This window comes from Taeniopygia guttata, chromosome 26 (genome assembly GCF_048771995.1).
Source record: "Taeniopygia guttata chromosome 26, bTaeGut7.mat, whole genome shotgun sequence".
NCBI classification, from domain to species: domain Eukaryota; kingdom Metazoa; phylum Chordata; class Aves; order Passeriformes; family Estrildidae; genus Taeniopygia; species Taeniopygia guttata.
Genome location: NC_133051.1, coordinates 3,724,777 through 3,739,487, shown reverse-complemented (window position 1 = coordinate 3,739,487; position 14,711 = coordinate 3,724,777). Strand labels below are relative to the sequence as shown.

The following is a 14,711-nucleotide window of genomic DNA, read 5'->3' as shown; positions in this document are numbered from 1 at the left end:
GAGCAGAGGTGAGTCCATCGGGTCTCAGCCTACAGCACTGACCAGGATACTCAGAGCTGCTCCAGGAAAACTGAGGTGGAAAAGGAAGGTGACAGTACAACAACCCCACCTGGGACACCACACCCTGCCCTGAGCACTTCCAGTGTGGGTTCAAGGCAGCAAGGGGTCAGTGGGAGCAACCAATGAAGAAAATTCCTCTCTTAGCAAGGTGGGAAAAGATGGGGAGGAGCTGGTATAACCAACCTTGGACCTGTCAGCAGAAAGGAGAAGGCCTGGAGACCCTGTGTCTGTCATGGATAGAAAAAATGGGGAGGGTGAGGAAGAGCCTGTGAGGAGGAAGAAGAGCTGAGTGCTGGAACAGAGTCTGGAGCATATGTGGCACCTCTTTGCATGGGCCTGTAAGAGCAGGGTGGTCAATTTGGTGCTTTTCTATATTTCTCAGGTGAAAAATCAGTAGAAATCTTGAGTTGTAGAATCATCCCCCAGCTGAAATGTCAGCTTTTGTCTAAGGTGTTTTTATCTGGTTTTAGCAGCTCTGAAATCCCTGGAACTTGGGTTGTGCCTTTGTTTGACATACCAGGCTGGCCCAGCCATGCTGCTCATGGTGCTGATTTTGGTCTCCAGGCCTGTATCTACCTGATCTCCAGGCCTGACCTGATTCTGTATCCAGGCCTTCAAAGCAGGCCCACCATGGTGGAAAAACCACCATCTGCCTGGAGCTGCTGCTTTTGTCATCTTAAATTCACCGTAAACTAAATAAACCTCAAGTCTCCAGTAGCACTGTATGTGAGGAGTAATCATGCTGTGCCCAGGACTGTGCCTTGCTCAGCTGCATGGTTGGGTGTTCAGGGCCAAGAGGAACAACCAGGCAAATTGGAGATATGGAATGAGCACCAAAAATGGCTCAAAGTGTCCTCCTGTAAAGCTGCTGCCTTGCTCTGCCAGGAATGGGACTCACCAGAGCGTGGTCCCAAGCACCAGCCTTGGCAAGGAGGAAGAGGGTAAAGAAGTCCCAGCTGGTTCCTGCTGGGAGGTCCCAACAATACTCATGTCCTCACACCTGGAAGATGTTTCAGGTGGAATTTTATTCATTGAAATTACAGAATCATTAAGGTTGGAAAAGTCCTCCCAGGTCATCAAGTCCAACCTTCACCCAAATACCTGCATTTCCACTAAATCACTTCACAAAGTGCCTCATCTACCATTTTTTGAACACTTCCAGGGGTGGGAGCTCCACCACTGCCCTGGGCAGCCTGTGCAGGGGCCTGACCACCCTTTCCACTAAAATTTTTCCCAATATCCAACCTGAACCTTCCCTTGAGGCAATTTCCCCTCATCCTGTCACTCACTGACTGGGAAAAGAGGCTGACCCTCATCTGGGTATTTTCGCATGAAAATGTTGGAATAAACATAAAAAGGACAAGAGCTCCCTGGCTGGCTCCTGCTGCGTACATGGGGATGGAGAAGACACAAGTTGTGTTGGGTCATTCCTGCTGCTCTGGGGAGAGAGGGGCAGGAGGGGCCGGTTCAGCCCTGGCTCCACAGCAGCTCCCCAGTGCAGGGGCTTTTGGGCAGAACTGGCTGGGTGTCCCAATGGGTGCACAGAGAAGGGGGAGGGAGCAGCAGGGGATGGTCCAGGGCTGAACTTCTGATAGTCTGGGAAAATTGGGAGCCTCCTGAGGTCAGAGGTCATCAGAGGCTGCAGATTCCTCAGAAGGGGCAACTCCAATCTCTGATCTCCGTGAACAGGGACAGGACCCAGGGAGCAGCTGGAGCTGTGTCAGGGGAGATTTAGGCTGGATATCAGGAAAAGGTTCTTCCCCCAGAGGGTGCTGGCACTGCTCAGGCTGCCCAGGGAATGGGCACAGCCCTGAGGCTGCCAGAGCTTCAGAAGTGTTTGGACAGTGCTGCCAGGGATGCACAGGGTGGGATTGTTGGAGTGTCTGTGCAGGGCCAGGAGCTGGACTTGATGGTTGTGGGTCCTTTCCAGCTCAGGATATTCTGTGATTCAGTGATTCTGTGAGTGCATTTCCAGGTCCCCTGTAGGGGAATGGGGCACCTTTTTCCAGAGCCTGGTTTTGCATCCTTTCATACCAAGTAGGCAAACGTCACTGGGATGGGCATCCTGCAGTGGTCTCCTCCTCCTCCTGTGCTTCTTCCTCCTCTGTCCCAAGAAGCCTGGGCTGCAAGGGGAGTATCCTGAGGGTGAGGGTGTCCTGCAGAGAGCAATGTCCCCCACAGGGCTCTTTCTTCCCAGGTCCCACATGGGCAGTGCCACTGACCTGCGCTTCCCGCTGGGAGCTGTGGTCCACGCCCCAGCTGAGCCCTTTGGAACAGCTCCAGGGCTGCCCCGGGCACAGAAGGGACGATTCAGTGCCCGCAGAGAGGAGCCAGCCAAGGTAAACCCTGTGCACCCCAGGCTCTGTTCCTGCCCTGCATCCTGGGATTAGGGTCAGATCTGGAGACATGGGGCAGTTTCCTTCCCCTGGTACATTGATGGGGGAACATCAGAAGGGTTTCTCGTTGGGGTCACATTGAGATAGAATTCCTGCATGGAGATCACCAGTCTGACTTTTGGAGACGTGGGGATGCTGTGTAGGACTGTGGCCCTTGTTCCCCTAGGACTGGGAGCAGGCCCAGGCAGGTGGGGTCCTGGCCACGGGGCCTCATGCCTTCGACAGCGACCCCGACATCTCCGATGTGGACGAGGATGACCGTGAGACTCTGTTCAGCTCCATGGATGTGCTCTCTCCTGGTGGGCACTCAGATGCCCAGACATTGGCCATGATGCTTCAGGAGCAGCTGGATGCCATCAATGAAGAGATCAGGTATAACCATGGTCAAAACCCACCACTGCCTTGTGCAGAAATGTCTCCAGGGGGACAGCAAATAGCCAAGAGGCTCTGCTGGCCTAAAATTGGGGCCTTGGTGTGTCTTAAGCCAGGGAAGTGGCTCCAGGACATCCAGCCACAGGGCTTGGTCCTTCCTGCCATGTGTCCCTGACCCCCAGCTGCACCAGTGCTGGTTCAGAGGGTCATTATTTCAAACGATCATTATTTCATAAAAAATCCTCCATGGGCATTAAATCAGGGTGTGTCTCAGCTCTGGTTTTCATGGATCCTGATGGATCTTGCTGTCATTCCTGGAGACTGGAGGTTGAGGCACAGGACCAAGGTGCATTTCCCCAGGATAGAGGTCCTGTGTCCCTGGGAAGGTGGGGAGCCTCGAGCCCTGAGCCCTGCTGCTCCCACAGGATGATCCAGGAAGAGAAGGAGTCCACGGAGCTCCGTGCAGAGGAGCTGGAGACGCGGGTCACGAGCGGCAGCATGGAGGGCCTGAACCTCACCCAGCTGTGCAAGAGGGCCTCCATCCCCACCTCGCTGACAGCCCTGTCCCTGGCCAGCTCGTCCCCGCCGCTCAGCGGCCGCTCCACGCCCAAGCTCAGCTCCCGCAGCGCCACGCAGGACCTGGACCGCATGGGGATCATGACGTTGGTGAGGAGCCGGGGGGAGCCGGGGCTGCCGGGGGTCCGGCTGTGAGGTGGGAGCGATGCCCAGTGTCCACACGGGCCTGTGGGAGGTGTGGGACAGCGGGGTGCCCGTGTTTGCTGTTTCCAGGCTGGCAGCCTGGCCCCGGGACTGCTCTGGGGGGGTGCTCCATTAACTGCCCACCTTTCTGTGTCTCTCTCGCTTTCCCCCTTGCAATCAGCCCAGCGACTTGAGGAAGCACCGGAGGAAACTGCTAGTGAGTGGCTCCCATCCCGTTGGTTTTTGTCCAAGCTCTTTTTCCAGCCTGCTCCTGGCTTTGTCCACACCAGGTCAGGGTGCAGCAGGCGCGGGATGGAGCTGGGGACCCCAGGGATTCAGCAGGAGGATCATGGGGATCCCGAAAGGTGCTTGGACATGTTCCCGCTGGCAGCCTGGGGGGTCTGGCAGGACATGGGGAGGTTCTGAAAGCCACTGGGTCCTCAAACATTGTGTCCCCTCTGGCAACAGGGTGTCCTTGGGACATTCTCATCTGTGCTCCTCAGAGCCCTCTGATGAGGGCCAGCAGCTTCTGTCCCCACACCCTGACTTGGACCATGGGGCTGCATCCTCTCACCCCCCATTCCCAGGATCTCAGCCATACTGCCACATCCTCCCCATCCACTTGGGCATCTGGAACCATTGCCAGAGCTCTCATTCAGGCCATTCCTGGAGCATGGCAAAGCCCCAGGGCTCTGGTGGCTCTTTTGGCCATGCCTCCATGGAGCAAGAGAGAGGCAGGCAGCAGGGCAAGGATGGAGCTGGGGTCTGGCCTCCCACCCTCACGGCCTCTCTGTTTGTTCAGTCGCCCGCAGCTCGGGACGAGAGCCGGGAGGACAAAACCACCATCAAGTGTGAGACATCCCCACCGTCTTCACCCAGGACACTGCGGCTGGAGAAGCTGGGCCACCCTGCTCTGAGCCAGGAGGATGCCAAGAGGTATGTGGAGACCTTTGGCATTTCTGTTGGTTTGAAGATATACCTGGGGCACATGTGGGATGGGTGGCCTGGGGCTTGTCGTGTACCCTGCTCAAGAATAACCTAAAGGCTTTGCTCTTCCTCTCCCTCTTCCATCCCCAGCTCACTGGAGGACCAGGCTAGCAATCCCAGCAGCAGCCAGGACTCCTTGCACAAGGGCTCCAAGAGGAAGGGGATCAAATCCTCCATTGGGCGCCTCTTTGGGAAGAAAGAGAAGGGTCGTTTTAACCAGCTGAGCAGAGAGGGGGCCACGGGGCAGGGTCCGTGAGCAGCCCTGTTCCTGTCTGTGCCAGGCCCTCCATGCCCTCTGGCTGTGCCTGCCATTGGGGTGCTGTTGGGGTGACAGCGAGGGGCAGGGACACCTCTGCTGGTTTGGGGGTGCTGGGGCCATGGCAGCTTCAGGGAAGTTGGAACTTGGTGTTTTCTCCCCTTGGCCTTTCTGGCCTAAGCATGGTGTCACATTAATGCTCTGTCAGAGCTAGGGTGTGGACAGTGACCTACTGTCACTCTGTCTCATCTTTAATGTCCCCAAATCTACTTCCCTCCCCATGGATTTTGCAGAGCCCTTTGGTAGGAGCTGCTTTTCCACTCCTAAATCCTTTCCTACTTCCATGCTGAGTCATGTTGGACTCAGTGATCTTACTGGGTGCCTTTCAGAAGGGACTATTCTGTGATTTTGGGATTTTGGGATTTGGAAATAGGAGGGATGGCAGGAGGGGGTCTGCTTGGGGTTCCCAGGGATGCAGAGGGGGCATGGGGGTGGGTTGCAGAGGGACATTGTCACCTCCTGTGCTGTCACTGTGTCCCCCCCTGGCATGGAGATGGTGACAATGCCCACAGTGGCCCTGTGGGTGGTCACACTGACCTGGGGACATCACATTGACCTGAGGGTGTCTTGCTTGCCCAACAGTGCTACTGACTGATGTGGAGGGGGGCATCCAGGACCCCCTAGGATTGGGCAAGCTGGGGGCTCAGGCTGAGAAGGATCGGCGCCTACGGAAGAAGTGAGTGAACTTTCTTCCCTAGCCCAGCAAGAAACTGATTTGCTGGGAAGCCATGGCACAGGACTAGGAATTGCTGGGAAATCATCTCATCTTCACCCTCCCTTGGGCTTTGTTACTTCCTTCACAACTTTGTTTGCAACTGCTTCCTGCTGCTTGGGATGTGTTCCCTTCAAAGAACTCTCTCTTCCACACAAGTCCCCCATAAATCACTCTTCTGCTTCTGTTCCTGCCAGGCATGAACTCCTGGAAGAGGCTCGGAGGAAAGGATTGCCCTTTGCCCACTGGGACGGCCCCACTGTCGTGTCCTGGCTGGAGGTGCGTGCCCATGGATTGTCCCTGTGCTGTCCCCACAGATCTGTGTGTGCCACCATGTCCCACCATGCTGGCCCATGCGCATGGCTGGGGCCTGCAAATCCTGGGAGAGCAGAGGAGATCCCTGCATCCTTCACAGGGCCTGTGCAATTGTGGTTTGAGTAGAGCTTTGGGTTTGAGGATAAATCTGATGAGGAGTGGCTGAGGGAGCTGGGGGCTCAGCCTGGAGAAAAGGAGGCTCAGGGGGCCCTTCTGGCTCTGCCCAACTCCTGACTGGAGGGGCCAGCTGGGGGTGTCGGGCTCTGCTGCCAGGGAACAAGGACAGGAGGAGAACCCAAGCCCTGGGTTCTCCCCTGGCCTCAAGCTGTGCCAGGGGAGGTTCAGATTTGATATTGGGAAAAAGTTGTTCAGGGAAAGGATGATCAGACCCTGGTACAACTGCCCAGGGCAATGGTGGGGTTACCATTCCTGGTAGTGTTTGAAAGATGTGTGGATGTGGCACCTGGGACATGGGTAAGTGGTGAATGTAGCAGTGCTGGGGGAATGGTTGGAACTGATCTTAAAGGGCTTTTCTAACCTTAATGATTCTATGGAAAGCTCTGTGGGTTCTCCCTCCCTGCGCTGTGCCCATCAGGCAGGGGGATGCTGGGCTGCCCACAGGCCACCTCTGCGAGGTACAACCAAACCAGGAATCCCACAGCTTCGATATTGGGCTCTAGAGAGGGAGGCCTTGCCCCTGGCTTTGGAGCCAGGCTGGCAGTACCAGGCAGTCACTGCTGTCCCTGTCCCCAGCTCTGGGTGGGGATGCCAGCCTGGTACGTGGCCGCGTGCCGAGCCAACGTCAAGAGCGGGGCCATCATGTCGGCCCTGTCGGACACCGAGATCCAGCGGGAGATCGGCATCAGCAACGCCCTGCACCGCCTCAAGCTGCGCCTGGCCATCCAGGAGATGGTGTCCCTCACCAGCCCCTCAGCGCCGCCCACGTCCCGCACGGTGAGTCTCCCTGCTCGCCCCAGACCTTCCATGGGCCAGACAGCGTGCTCCTTGCCCTCCTTGCCCTCCTTGCCCTCCTTGCCCTCCTTGCCCTCCTTGCCCTCCTTGCCCTCCTTGCCCTCCTTGCCCTTGGGACAGCTGTGGAAAACGTGGCCATGGAGGGGGTGATGTCCCCCCATGGACTGGTCAAACCACTGGACACTCATCTCCCAGCACTAACGGGGCATTCCCAGCTGGAAGCATGAATCTCTTTCCAGTTTTAAGACTCCTGCCACTCACATGGGGTTGCCAGCAGGAGGCCAATCCTGCAAAGAGTAGAATTCAGGGCCTGGCTGCCCTGGAGAGGATAAAACTCCATCCAAAGACCAGAAATCCAAACATTCCTGATGTAGAGGGCCAGCTTGGTTGCACATAGACTCTTTCCCAATCATTTCTACACAAACCATCTTTTCCATCTGAAATTCCTGCGGCAACTCAGAGCAACTGCAGATCCCTGCTCTTGGTAGGATGGAGGGATTGTGTCTTTTGCTGTTCCCCAAAGGCCTTGAGGGTTTAACGGTGGCCAAGTAATGCCAAGAGACATCTGTAGACTTGCAGCTGGCAGAAGGAAGGCTGCTATATCCCCCTCAGATGGTTGTGTCTGGGGTCACAGCTGATGGGGACAGGCCTGCAAGCTCCTTGAGCATCATACTAAAGTGGAAAGGGAGATGAATGAAGGTCCTTGGTCTGCTCCCTGTGTCTGCATGGACGGGCCAGGATCCCCTTGGGCAGTGGGGTGTCACCAAGTCGAGCTGCAAGGATGTGGGGTGTCCCCAGGCAGCTCCAAGCACACAGTGGTCTGATCCTCCACCAGCCTGAGCCAAGCTTGGTTCCAGCATAGTTGGTGCTGACAGAGGCTGGACGTGAGGCCAGGTGTGCTCAGGTGGGCAGAAAGGCCAAGGGCACCTGGGCTGTCCCAGCACTGTGGTGGCAGCAGGCCCAGGGCAGTCTCCATCCCCTGTGCTGGCACGCTGGGGTCACACTTGGAATCCTGGGGGAGTGACGCTGTTGAGGCAGGACAGGAATGAATAGACTCTGTTCAGAAGGCTGAGAGTATAACTCTGATTTATTTCAAAATACATGGCTCTTTGATACAGAGCTTTGTGCAGACCAACTCCATTGGTCCTGAAGTGAAAACATCTCACGCTATTGGTGCGCAGTGAATGACATACAGTAGCAAGACCGAACTATAAACAATGTGAACAAGAGAGATGAAGAACTTATTTACATTCTTTCTCAGCACTTCCTCAGGCTTCTGCCTGGTTAGAAATTTTCTGGTTTATCTTTGACTGAATCTGAGACCTACAGGGGAGTTCTGGGCACATCATGACAACAGAGACCTGGAGGGGCTGGAACATGTCCAAGGAAAGGAACCGAGCTGGGGAAGTGTCTGAAGCACCAGGAGTGGCTGAGTGAGATGGGGGGCTCAGCCTGGAGAAAAGGAGGCTCAGAGGGATCCTTCTGGCTCTGCACAACTTCCTGACAGGAGGGGTCAGCTGAGGGAGGGGGTCGAGCTCTGCTCCCTGGGAGCAAGGGACAAGAGGAAATGGCCTCAAACTGTGCTGGGGGAGGTTCAGGTTGGATACTGGGGAAAATTTCTTCAGTGAAAGGATGGTCAGGCCCTGGCACAACTGCCCAGGGCAATAGTGGGGTCACCATCCTTGGAAGTGTTCAAAAAATGAGTGGATGTTGCATTTGTAAACATGGTGTAATGCTGAACATGGTGGTGTTGCTGGCTTGGGGGTTGGACTTGATTTTTCAGCCTTGGTAATTCTGTGATTCCATGAGTCAATGGTGGTTGTGAACCGAGGCCATGTTTCTGTGGTGGTTTGCTCTGACTCCTCTGCTCTTTTCCCTGCAGTCCTCTGGAAATGTCTGGGTCACCCATGAGGAGATGGAGAACATGGCAACGTCCACCAAGACGGTGAGGCTGGGCAGCCCCCAGGGTGCTGGGGGAAGCCTCCGGGGTGTCAGGGTCTGAGCAGCTCCAGGTGTCTTAACCCAGAGGGAAGGAGATCCCTCACATGTCAGCTCTTGGACAGCACCCTGCAGCTCTTTAGAAACACTCTTTCAACCTTTAATGTCCCAGCAATTTCTAAAACCCCATCAGATTTTTTCCCCTTGTGTATATCACTGGGTTTCCAGGGCAGCCTGGCTGTTTGGGAGTTAAAGACAAAACCCAGGAATGATTTCAAGACACATGAGATCCCTGAGTCATTCTGCACCCAAGTCATGGTCTAATCCCCCACTGACCTCAGCACACCCAAATATTGTCCCCACCATGTGTCCCTGCCACTGGTTGACAGCTTGGGGTCCCTTGCAGGGATGTGTCCATGCTCCCAGAAGTTCTGGCTCATTTGGAGAGATGGAGCCCCACTCCCTTCTCTGCAACCTGATCACTGATTTGTCTGGGAATTGTGTGTCCAAGGCCAGGCTGGCGCACCCTGGGATAGTGGATGGTGTCCCTGCCCATGGCAGGGATGGAATAGGATGAGCTCTATGGTCCTTTCCAATCCAAACAAGTTTGGGGTTCTCTGAAATAGGCATTTTATTGAAGCTTTTGTTGAGTAGCAGGGATGTCCTTACCAGGTTTTGTGAGACTGAGGAAAACCAGCATAAGTTGGCAAAGGAGGAAATAGCCACAAAATCAGTAAATTGGCTTGGGCAGCCCCCTGCGGGTCATGACAGATGTACTGAAGCTTAATTCTCTTTCATCCATCTGACATGGGGGGACTTAAGAGCACCCTATGTTTCCCAGGGAAGATGAAAAAGCCCCAGGGTCGGTGCCATTTCCAGCCCAAGCCCCATCCTTCTCCTTCTCCTTCTCCTTCTCCTTCTCCTTCTCCTTCTCCTTCTCCTTCTCCTTCTCCTTCTCCTTCTCCTTCTCCTTCTCCTTCTCCTTCTCCTTCTCCTTCTCCTTCTCCTTCTCCTTCTCCTTCTCCTTCTCCTTCTCCTTCTCCTTCTCCTTCTCCTTCTCCTTCTCCTTCTCCTTCTCCTTCTCCTTCTCCTTCTCCTTCTCCTTCTCCTTCTCCTTCTCCTTCTCCTTCTCCTTCTCCTTCTCCTTCTCCTTCTCCTTCTCCTTCTCCTTCTCCTTCTCCTTCTCCTTCTCCTTCTCCTTCTCCTTCTCCTTCTCCTTCTCCTTCTCCTTCTCCTTCTCCTTCTCCTTCTCCTTCTCCTTCTCCTTCTCCTTCTCTTCTCCTTCTCCTTCTCCTTCTCCTTCTCCTTCTCCTTCTCCTTCTCCTTCTCCTTCTCCTTCTCCTTCTTTCTCCTTCTCCTTCTCCAGGCCCAGCAGGGTCGGGGTGTCCCCAGCACCCTGGGGACAGGCTGAGGTCCCCAAGCCATAAGAGTGAGCCCTGTCCCCTCCGTGTCCCTCTGTGCTGAGGGGTGCAGGGCCCCTCTGCAGGGCCACCAGGTACTGACTGCACTGTCCTTTCTGTTGACATGCTGCGTGTGTCACACTTAGGACACAGAGGAAGGCAGCTGGGCACAGGTGAGGTCCCCGGGCCACTCTTGTCCGTGGGCGGTGCATGGGGTGGTCGGGGGGGAGCTGGACATCCCAGGGGATGTTTGGGCACTGATGTTCACCAAGGCCTTGGAGTCTTTACACCCATGGCTGCTCCTCTGGGCCATCCCTCAGGTAGAGGATGTCCTCCTGGGCCCTTCTCTGCTCCAGGCAGTGGCTTTTCTTGGAAACTCTGTGAGATCCAGAGACTGTGTTAACCCGTACCTGTGTGACCACCCTGCATGCAAGCAGAATTCGAGCTGCATCTGTTTGCTTCTCACTATTTTGTAGCCCCAAGTCCATGATTTTTATGAACCAAAAAGGTGGGAGGAAAGAGTCCTGCTTGGATCCATCTCTTCTGGTTTTATCCCTCTCAAATGTTTTACTTTCCTTCTGGTGGATTTTAATTCATTTTTGGACCCAAAATCAGTTTGCAGTGGAAGTGAATGTTTTGGGTTTTTTTTCCCAAAACTGACTTTTTTTTTTTTGTTTTGTTTTGAAGTCATAAAATAGGGATTATTCAAGCAGAGATTCTTAAAAATGAATTGGGAATGCACTGAACCTATTTCTCAGTTGTTCTGTCTTTCAATGAGTGTGCTTTTTCCAGAGGCAGCTGCTCATAAAGTCCCGTTATCTCTTGCCATTGCTTTTGGCTATGTTTTATCTCCTGGGGGCACATGAGTAGGACACAGACCATGGCCAACAGGACTGTTCCCTCCAGCTCCTTCAGTATCACCCAGGGCTGACTCCTCTGGCCTGTCTTTAGCCTCAGGACAGGGATCCTCCTGGGATTCTGCAGCTCCACCAAGCCCTGGGTTCTCCCCAGCTTCTCCATGTGCTTCTCTGCAGACATTGGCCTATGGGGACATGAACCATGAGTGGATTGGGAACGAGTGGCTGCCCAGCCTGGGTCTGCCCCAGTACCGCAGCTACTTCATGGAATGCCTGGTGGATGCGCGCATGCTGGACCACCTCACCAAGAAGGACCTGAGGGTGCACCTGAAGATGGTGGACAGCTTCCACCGGTGAGCCAAGGCCATCAGAGCTCCCCAGTGTGCACATGGAGCAGAGGAGGGGGGGATTGGAGGGATTCTCCCCTGTCTTGGGCAGCCCTGGATGGCTCTTCCAGGCTGAACTCACCACCCTGAGCTGGAGCAGCTCTTATGGGTAGAAGTTCTCCTTCACCTCACTCCCTGCTGCAGAATTGCAGAGGACCAGGCCTTCCCCCAGCTGTGAAGCAATCCATGGGCAAAACGTCACCCTCACGCCACCTGGTGCTCCGCTGCTGTCTGCCAGCAGCCCAGTGGGAGAAGGTGTGTGCCATCCAAGCCATGGCTCCAACACCAGGATCCAACCCTGCCATGGCCTTCCCACTGCCCACCCTGACCTATGGGCTTGCCAGGGTCATCTCCAGGGGTGAGACCTTCAGCCTGAAGCAGCCCCCGTGGGCTGGTTCCCCCTTCCCTCTCCAGCCCCCAGGAGTGAGCATCATTTGGATTTGTATGCTCTCAAGCAGCTGGAACAGGCTCAAACTGATGGTGTGGGGAATTGCCATGGAAGGGAGGGACATACCCCATTTTTCAGCTTTGGGTTCTGTCTGTCCCGACCCATCCCTGGCCTGAAGCATCCTTTGGGCATGTGGGGAGCACACAGGGGACTCCCTACCCAAGTCCCTCCAAGCCATGTGTCCTGGAGGGCTGAGTGACCCTTTGTGTCCCCTCGTGTCCCCTCGTGTTGCAGCACCAGCCTCCAGTACGGCATCATGTGCCTCAAGAGGCTCAACTACGACCGCAAAGAGCTCGAGAGGAGGCGAGAGGAGACCCAGCATGAAATCAAAGGTCAGAACCCCCTGTCCAGCTCCAGAACAGGAGAGAAGCCTCCCAGGAGATATCCAGGGGTGGTCTCTTCTATCTCTTATTTTTAACCCATTATTTCTGAGCCCCCAGTGCTGTGTTCCTGAGGCACCTTTCTGCTGCTCCAAGTGCCTTTATCAGCTGACCCCAGGCAGGCGTGAGGAGGGAGGAGGGGAAGGCAAAGTTGCAGCCTGAGCATCCCATGATCTTCTCTGTCCATTTCACTACTCAGGACATCCCCAGCTTGCTCAGCCTCCCCTTCCTCGTCACTGTCATGAGATTCCCTGAGCATCTGGCTGCTGCTTGGATTACATCTCATTATTGATAATGCTCCTAATTACATCAGCAGCCGTCGGTTCTTAGGATTAATTTTCACGGTTGTTTTCCGCCTGTTACTTCAGCTTTGAGATTGGTAAATTGAACTGAGCTGGTTTTGGCACTTGAGCTCCCAGTTTTGCTGCTGGCTTGGGAAGGAGAGTCCCAGGTTCATCTGGAGCAAAGGGAAAGGGCCTCAGGACATCCCCAGACCTTCTCAGAGCCATGAGTGTGGTGTGAGGTGGCCCTGAGCCGTGCCCTTGCTGTCGTGCAGATGTGTTGGTGTGGACCAATGACCAGGTCATTCACTGGATCCAGTCCATCGGGCTGCGCGAGTACGGGAACAACCTGGTGGAGAGTGGTGTGCACGGGGCCCTGCTGGCCCTTGATGAAAACTTTGACCACAACAGCCTGGCCCTTGTGCTGCAAATCCCCACCCAGAACACCCAGGTAGGAGCAGCATCCTTGGGGAATTTTGGAGGAGAGTGGGCCAGTGTGGGACCTGTGGCACCAACTCAGCTCTACCTTTAAAAGCAGAGCTTTCCTATGGCATGGGGACTCTTTTTGTCACGCTCAGGCTTTCCTAGAATGAAATTTTGGGCTGGAAGCACATTCCCCATTGATGAGGGATCATAATTTTTTGGTTAATTGCAGGCTCGACAAGTGCTGGAGAGGGAGTTCAACAACCTGCTTGCCTTGGGCACAGACCGGAGGCTGGATGATGTGAGTGCCAAACCTCTTCATGTCCTGTGTGACTGGGGAAGGAACGGGGGTGTTGGTGGATGAGAAACTCAACGTGCCCCGGCCCCGTGCTCGGGCAGCCCAGAACCCCCCCTGTGCTGGGCTGATCCCCCAGCATGGGCAGCAGGGCAGGGGGGATTCTGCCCCTGTGCTCAGGTGAGACCCCACCTGCAGAGCTGCCTCCAGCCCCGAGCTCCAATATCAGAAGGACATGGAGCTGCTGAAGCAATTTCAGAGGAAGTGCTCTGAGGGCTGGAGCTCTGCCATGAGTCCAGCATCCCTTGGAGTCTTTACTGGGACTTTTGTGTTGGTGTCTCCAAGGCATCTTTGCAGGCAGGCTGCAAAGATGATCTGTCTCTTCTCTACAGGCTGCTGTAGAAAAGAGGCAGATGAGCTGGAAAGGATAAAGCCAATGCCATGGGATCCCAGCAAGATGTCCTGTGTCCTTGGCCGAGTTTGATCCCATGCTTTTCTAGAGCTGGTCACCAAGGACAGGCATGCCCTTGTTAGCTGGTGTCTCACAGGGCCGGGAGGTGCTGCTGGCACTGACCCTGGGCCCGTCACACGCTGCTCCTTGCAGGGCGATGACAAAACCTTCCGTCGGACGCCGTCCTGGCGCAAGCGCTTCCGCCCACGGGATGTGCACAGCATCAACCTCCTCAGCGGCTCTGCTGAGACCCTTCCCGCCGGCTTCCGTGTCACCAGCCTCGTGCCACTGCCCCCTCCAGCTGCTCCAGCCAAGAAAATGCCCCCGGAAGGTGGGTCAGCCCTTCTCCAAAGGGTCCTCTCCTGCTCCTGCTCAGAGTCTTAGGGAATGTGGGGAAGGATGTGCTACCAGGAAAGGAAAGGGATGGGGGAGAGGGAGAAGAAGAAGAAGAAGAAGCAAGAGGAAGGAGAAGGGGGAGAGGGAGAGGGAGAGGGAGAGGGAGAGGGAGAGGGAGAGGGAGAGGGAGAGGGAGAGGGAGAGGCTTGCTAGTTATCCAAGATGCTCAATCCATATGATCCTGGAACTGTGGCCTGCTGGAAATGTTTTTTCTGGAAGTATTACTTCAGATCTGTGTGTGAGCTCTTGGTTATGAACTGCAAGAACCAGTTAGGGACCAGGATTGGGGCATGAGGTGGCATATGTCACCCAGGGGCTGCCAGGATGCTGCAGCCCAGTTTGCTCCATTCTGCCTTTTGGGAACCACCCCAAAGGGATGTATTAACAGGCTCCATTTGCCTGAGCTCTCCCAGGGCTGGCAGGACCTTCTGGGACACCCTGCCTGCCCGTGCTGCTGGCTGTCCTGGTTTATGTCCCAGGATCTGCCCCCACCACACAACTCCTTTCTTCAAGGTGTCTTGATCCCCTCCAAAGCTGTAGGGAGGCAGAAGCTTCAGCCAGATCAGCCAGATCACCCTGATTTGTCCCCTGGACCAGGCACCCTGGTCCCACTATCCCAAGGCTGCT

General features: G+C 55.3%; 1 protein-coding gene across 8 annotated transcripts in view; it reads left to right on the top strand.

Annotated features, from left to right (window-relative positions):
* PPFIA4 (PTPRF interacting protein alpha 4) overlaps window positions 1-14,711 on the top strand; it is a 62,392-nt gene that overhangs the window by 45,555 nt on the left and 2,126 nt on the right. For 4 of the 8 annotated variants that reach the window (XM_072918766.1, XM_072918765.1, XM_072918762.1 and 1 more), the window contains 16 exons: window positions 2,258-2,399; window positions 2,623-2,828; window positions 3,254-3,494; window positions 3,709-3,744; window positions 4,330-4,463; window positions 4,605-4,762; window positions 5,413-5,506; window positions 5,740-5,821; window positions 6,611-6,811; window positions 8,712-8,774; window positions 10,314-10,340; window positions 11,202-11,377; window positions 12,093-12,190; window positions 12,795-12,970; window positions 13,175-13,243; window positions 13,842-14,019. In XM_072918766.1, coding sequence (XP_072774867.1) covers window positions 2,258-2,399; window positions 2,623-2,828; window positions 3,254-3,494; window positions 3,709-3,744; window positions 4,330-4,463; window positions 4,605-4,762; window positions 5,413-5,506; window positions 5,740-5,821; window positions 6,611-6,811; window positions 8,712-8,774; window positions 10,314-10,340; window positions 11,202-11,377; window positions 12,093-12,190; window positions 12,795-12,970; window positions 13,175-13,243; window positions 13,842-14,019 — 2,081 coding nt within the window. The remainder of the gene's footprint in view (window positions 1-2,257; window positions 2,400-2,622; window positions 2,829-3,253; window positions 3,495-3,708; window positions 3,745-4,329; window positions 4,464-4,604; window positions 4,763-5,412; window positions 5,507-5,739; window positions 5,822-6,610; window positions 6,812-8,711; window positions 8,775-10,313; window positions 10,341-11,201; window positions 11,378-12,092; window positions 12,191-12,794; window positions 12,971-13,174; window positions 13,244-13,841; window positions 14,020-14,711) is intronic. The other 4 variants (XM_072918768.1, XM_072918767.1, XM_072918764.1 and 1 more) reach the window with 1 other exon arrangement.